This window comes from Monopterus albus, unplaced genomic scaffold (assembly GCF_001952655.1).
Source record: "Monopterus albus unplaced genomic scaffold, M_albus_1.0 scaffold286.1, whole genome shotgun sequence".
Lineage (NCBI taxonomy): Eukaryota > Metazoa > Chordata > Actinopteri > Synbranchiformes > Synbranchidae > Monopterus > Monopterus albus.
This window is the reverse complement of record NW_018128166.1, coordinates 514,599-520,970: the sequence shown is the minus strand read 5'-3', so window position 1 is coordinate 520,970 and position 6,372 is coordinate 514,599. Positions and strand designations below refer to the sequence as shown.

The 6,372-nt window shown below is 43.4% G+C and overlaps 1 protein-coding gene across 6 annotated transcripts in view; it reads right to left on the bottom strand.

Moving 5' to 3' along the window:
* Positions 1–6,372, bottom strand: part of inpp5a (inositol polyphosphate-5-phosphatase A) — a 218,766-nt gene that overhangs the window by 36,313 nt on the left and 176,081 nt on the right. For 4 of the 6 annotated variants that reach the window (XM_020622674.1, XM_020622676.1, XM_020622673.1 and 1 more), the window contains 2 exons: positions 1,297–1,416; positions 630–704 (listed from right to left, as the gene is read on the bottom strand). In XM_020622674.1, coding sequence (XP_020478330.1) covers positions 630–704; positions 1,297–1,416 — 195 coding nt within the window. The remainder of the gene's footprint in view (positions 1–629; positions 705–1,296; positions 1,417–6,372) is intronic. The other 2 variants (XM_020622678.1, XM_020622677.1) reach the window with 1 other exon arrangement.

The window sequence follows — 6,372 nt, the reverse complement described above, 5'->3', positions numbered from 1 at the left end:
TTATGATATTAATAATAATATTTTTTTTTATTATCTCCCAGAAGATGTGATTGTACTGTACATTATGTGACCAGAAACATAAATATCTTCTGCGCTTCCTTTCTGTCTACATTAGCAGCTTTACAGTCCACTCTTGATATGTACACTAGGTGTGTGTGGGGGTGTCCAACTTTGAACTACTTAATGTAATATACAGTATAGCCTCTGTGAATACTTCCAATTTCAAAAGTTATTCCAGAGAGATTTGACCACTCAGTGGGGACAAAGAGAGTAGTGTGTATTAGGCCCATGATGATATGAGGACATCAACAAAAACATCTGCATGAATGAGTTCAGCCCCTGTACACGTGCTTGCTTTACCTTAATATTACCATTTCTGTACCCACTATCCAAATATGAAAAGCCCTCAGATCAAATTTTGCAGCTGTATTGAATCTTTTGACTTTCATTCACTTGTGTTCTGTGCCTTTCACAAATTATCAGTTTGAAATCTAATAGATAGTAGCTGTTAAAATACAGCAATAAAAGACAGTTAATAAAAGAAATTTAAACTGTAATAAATAACAACAAGGAAAGAAACAAGAGTGAGATGAATATATAAAGGTTTAGGAAGTACAGGGGAGACTTACTGAGGTCCCGTTGTTTTCCTGGAAAACATCCTGGTTGACATAATTAAAAAGCTTCTTTTCAAGGTGGAGAATAACCTATAGCAGTGAAAAGAAAAATAGTGTCGTAATTAACACCGATACTACTGTGACCTGCACTTTGTAATAAGAGCACAGCAGAGAAGAGCAGTGTGCTGTAGTGCCTCACTGAGGCATCACACCACTTTACATTGTATGTTAACACAATCTGTAATAGTTCAGGTTCTAATACAGTATATGAGTAATACAGTACTAGAAAATCATTAGCAGTTGTAGGTTTAATTACAAGTTAGGATTGCAGTTTTCCCATGCAATATGCAGTATAAATGCATCTTCATATTCCTACTGAGGCCTGGTCACACCAGAGTTTTGCTGTGAAAATCAGCTCAGATCTCACTGATTGGATATGCATACAATCAAAGTAAATCCACAGAAAAGGCAAGGTTTATAGACAGGAATCCCTAGTGAATATCTGTCTTGAATATATTGTGGGAACTTAAGGTCCAGTTAGCAGCAGAACAAACAAGCTTGCCAGTTAGACTGGGGGCTAGATTTGAGAATGTTATTGCATTTATTAAATGCAGTTTTAAAATGTTTGTTCATTTTAATGAGGTTGGGACAAGTCAGTATTGTGACAGACAGTATAACTTACCTTTCTGTCATTATCGCTTTCTTGGAATATTAGCTTGTCAACTTCATTGGTGTCGGTGGCTCTGACTGTATGCATGGTGGCAGTGGAGCACAGACTCTGGTGGTGAGAGAGGAGTAGAGGCTGATGACAAAGAAGGCAAAGAGAATGTAAAGGTCTAATCCTAATAAAAATTAATTCACGTTGTGTCCCCCTAAGAAAAAAGAAAAAACAATTTACTAAAATGGAACTCAATTTACCATGTTTCTGTTTTATTTCACTGCCTATATGTTCATAAATAATATAAGTACTTCACACACCATCACACATACATAAACACTGTGTACAGGAGTTTATAATGCTCTGTGAACAAACTGTTTCTGAGGCCCAACATGCACTACACTGTGCTGCATTTGACTAATTTTTAAAAAACCATCCCACTAACTATCTATGCACTGTGTGCATGGTTAAATTCCCTATTGTGGACTTTTTTAACAATTAGTTAAACATTCGACCATCTGTGTTTGAAGACATTTGAATGAGATAATCCCTCAGCCAGTGGTTCCCATACCACATGGGAGAGACTGGGTGACCTGATTGAAATTCAAAGCACAAATTAGATAATCAGGTCAAGCCAATATAGCAAGCAGAAAAAGGCCCTTTAGACTGAAATGTCACAAATCAGGCCTGCTTCAGCCATGAAAAAGCAACACAGCAGATCAGAAAAAACACCATAACCCTGAGAGAAAGTCAGAACAACTCTGCATCACCACCACCACCCATCCCCACCAGCTCAACCCCATTCCTTCACGTTCACCCCCACTCCACCCAAAAGCAACTTCTAAAGCCCTAACAAATCACTCCATCTTTCACTCATTTAGACCATCCAAAAGCAGGGTCAATATGGTCCCCCTGGCAGCCAAATGCTAATGTGCTTAAGTGTGCTTAAGCAGCTTTGTGCAATGAATAGGCCAAAGAAGACGCTAGTGAGAAGGGCAGGAGATACTATTCGTGTCAAAAAGTCATTGTAGCCACATCTAGCGAAGACAACCACAGAAAGTCATTTTTACCATTTCTGATTAGCACCAAATTCGCCACGTGGTAAAGTGTTACACCCTTTGGTTGATACAGATGTGCTAGACCTTTCAACAAGGTCTAGCAAAGATTTTGGCATTTTTTAAATATATGGTTTGAAAGGGACCTTAATGTTTTTGGATTCTACAAGCAATAGGATCATATAATTGTTCCAAGTGAAGCCTCTTCTGCCATCAGTTTGGCAAATCCAAAAGTCAGTCAAGGAGAATTTTCTGGCACCATCACTGCTACTACTGAAGCCAGAAGCTCACGCATAGTGGCACAGTACGCATTAGTTTTTAAAGAACAGAAAAAACCCTTCCATTCATGTTCACATGACTCTATAATCATACTGGAGTAAGCAAGGCTCAGATCACTAAATGTGAGTATGTCCTCTCCAGAGAATGTATGCTGCATGGGAGCAGCATGTGCAGTTGTCAACAATCAATGTGCAATTATGCATGTACAAACTGAGAATGTAAACAGTACAGGTTGACAGTACATGATGTATTTCCTGGTAATAAACGCCTCAGCTGTTTAGGAGTCTGATGGCGGAGGGAAAGAAAGAGTTTTTCAGCCTAGAGGTCCTGCATTTCACACTTCTGAACCTCCGGCCAAAAGGTAGGGAGGTGAACAGTCCGTGCTGGAGGTGGGTGGGATCTTTGAGGATGGAGGCCGCTTTCCTACGCACCCTGCAGTGGTAAATGCTCTACAGAGACGGCAGTGGAGTCCTGGTGATCTTCTCCGCAGTCTTTACCACTCTCTGCAGGCGCTTGTGGTCCATAGCAGGAGTTCTGCCATACCAGACAGTGATGCAGCTGGTCAGGATGCTCTCAATGATGCCATTGTAGAAGTTGCAAAGGATCCTAGGCAACCTAGGCCTTCTTGACCACCCATGTGATGTTGAGTGTCCAAGTGATGTGGACACCCAGGTATTTGAAGCTGCTCACCCTCTCCACTTCAAGCCCCTGGATGAACAGGGGCTGATGAGTTCTCCTCTCCTTCCTCATGTCCATTATCATCTCCTTCGTCTTGTTCGTGTTGACGGTGAGGTTATTGTCCTTGCACCATGACACCAGACCGGCCACCTCCCTCCTGTAGGCTGCTTCGTCCCCTATCACTGCGGTGTTGTCCACGAATTTTAGGATGATGTTGTCTTTGTGGGAGGCGACACAGTCGTGGGTGAACAGGGTGAGCCATCTGTGGCGCCAACTCAGACCCAGGGTGGACAGTTTGTGAGTGAGTTTGTGGGGGACAACTGTGTTGGAGGTGTAGTGAATGTAGAGTATTCTAATGTATGAGTCTCCATTTTCCAGGTGAAAAAGGGAATAGCAGAGGGCAGCCACGATGGCATCTGAGGCGGAACTGTTGGGCTGGTAGGCATACTGCAGAGGATCCAGGCTGTCCGGTATACTGCTCTGGATGCAGGCCAGCACCACACTCTCAAAACATTTCATAATGATTGGGGTGAGTGCCACTGGCCTGTAGTCATTCAGGCAGGTGACTGGGCTTTTCTTGGGAAGGGGGACGATGGTTGTGGTTTTAAAGCAGGTGGGAACAATGCTCTGGCTGAGGGAGAGATTGAAACTGGTGGTGAGAACATCAGCCAGCTCGCTGGCACATGCCCTGAGAGCCCTCCCAGGGATGTTGTCCGGTCCTGCTGCTTTGGTTGATCTTCCTCAGGACTGTGTGTACCTGGCCTGGTAAGACAGTTAGTGGAGGGGAGGTTGGGGGTTGGGTGGTCTCAGTGTGTGTGTGTGTGCCTCCTCTCTGTGCTGTGGCTGGAGGTCTCAAAGCGGGTGTATAAGGTGTTGAGGTCATCCGGCAGGCTGTCTGTGGAGCTGATGATGCTGGTGGTGGTCCTGTAGTCTGTGATGTGCTACAGGCCTTGCCACATCCGTCCGGAGTCAACAGTAGAATAGAAGCCATTCAGTTTCTCTCTGTACTGCCTCTTGGCCGCTGTGATGGCTTTCCTCAGTCTGTACTTCGCAGCTTTGTACTCCGTCTCATCACCTGATCTGAATGCATGAGAGCGAACTGACTGTTTATCCAGGGCTTCTGGTTGGGGAACCTCCTGACTTGCATGGTGGGCACAATGTTGTCAATACAGGTACTAATGTACCTGGTCACATACTCAACATTGTCCTGGATGCTGACAGAAAACTCCTCTGAGGTGGCTGCAGCTTTAAACAAATCCCAATCTGCCTGGGCAAAGCAGTCCTGCAGGATGCCTTCAGTCTCTGGGGTCCAGAGTTTAATTTGTTTGGTGACAGGGTTTGTTTCAGTCTTTGTCTGTAAGCTGGATACAGGAACAAAGAAATATGGTCCGAGCATCCAAGGTGGGGGCGGGGTGCAGCCCTGTATGCCCCACGTATGTTACTGTAAACATGATCTAGAGTGTTCTTGCCTCTGGGGTGGGAAGGTTCACATGTTGGTAATATTTGGGAAGTACAGTCCGTAAATTACACTGGTTAAAGTCGCCTGCAGCAATAAATATAGTGTCGGGGTGCACGGTCTCGAGCACGCTGATGACATCATACAGTTTCCTGAGAGCCGCAGAGGGATTAGCTTTTGGGCTAACATACACAGCAGCCAGAAACACAGCATTATGCTCTCTTGCTAGATAATAGGGGCAGCATTTCAGCAATAAAAACTTTACGTCTGGCGAACAGTGCTTATAAACAGTCCGTACATCTCCACACCACAAGTTGTTAATAAACACACACACTGCCTCCTTTTACCTTCCCCGAAGCAGGTAAATCAGGCGCTGAGGTTATTTTTCTAACTTTCCATTCTATCTTCCCATATTTTGTCTGCCCAAATGGGAACACCTTAAAATACATAGGGCAGGAAATTCCAGCAGTGGCACTTTTCTTCTGTTTTCCCCATTACAACTAAATCTGAACATAGTTTCACTGTTTAGCATCAAACACAAGCCTCAAAATCTAAATCTCTCCTAATTCTGAATCATTATTGTTACAGTTTAAGAAAATTACATATTAATAGACGTTTGATTGTATTTTCTTAGTTTCGCCCAATGTTATAAGCTGTAATAATGATCTTGTAGTCAGTCAGTGAGATGTGGAAGCAGGGCAAAACCCAAACTGTTCTTCAGCTTTAACTTCACAGTGCTTTCTATGCCTCCACGCTGGCAATAGCCATAGCCGAAGGTGTGATGTTTTCAGGTCACCCGTCCATCTGTCCGTGCAGGCACCTGTGCCTTCTTGTGAACAGTAACTCAGAAATAACTAAAGAGAGCTTGCTCAGATTGAGCACAACTGTCCAACTGGACTCAAGCATGACCTAGTTAAATTTGTATGGTTAAAGGTCAAAGTCACAGTGATCTCACATCCATCTGGCCCATTCCTGTGAATGGAACAGATATCTCAGAAACGCCTTGAGGGAATTTTTTCAAATTTGGCACAAATGTCCACTCAGGGATGACCTGATTAGATTTTGGAAGTCAAAGGTCACAGTGACCTCACATCCATCTGATTCCCACGACTTTGTCTGGTTGGTGGAGGCATACAAATGCAAAGTGTTAATTCTAATTGTAGTTGTTGTGAGAGGTTTTTCTTGGCAGTGAGGGATTATTAGTGGCATTTTAGGTGCATTCACTGACAAAAAAGCACTTTAAACTGTGTTGGCTAAAATAGCTTGTTTACTGGCTGTCTACTCATCTTGTTACTTGCATTGCTGTACAGTTAAACCACATTTTCTGATAAGTTGTCATAAAATGGAATTATTATGCTTTAAAGAGAAACTTTACCCACTGCTGGAGACCAGCAGAGATGCAAAGGAACTAGTTACATTATTTTAAGTGCTATACTTAAGTACAGTTTTGAGGTATTTGGATAAAGGATTCTGTTTCTCTTCTGCAGCCGAGCTCTTTGAGAAGCCAGAGGTGAGCAACATTAAGTTCCTGTTCCTAGTGGGTGGGTTTGCTGAGTCACCTCTGCTGCAGCAAGCTGTCCAGCACATGCTCCAGGGCCGCAGACGCCTCATCATACCACACGACGTTGGCCT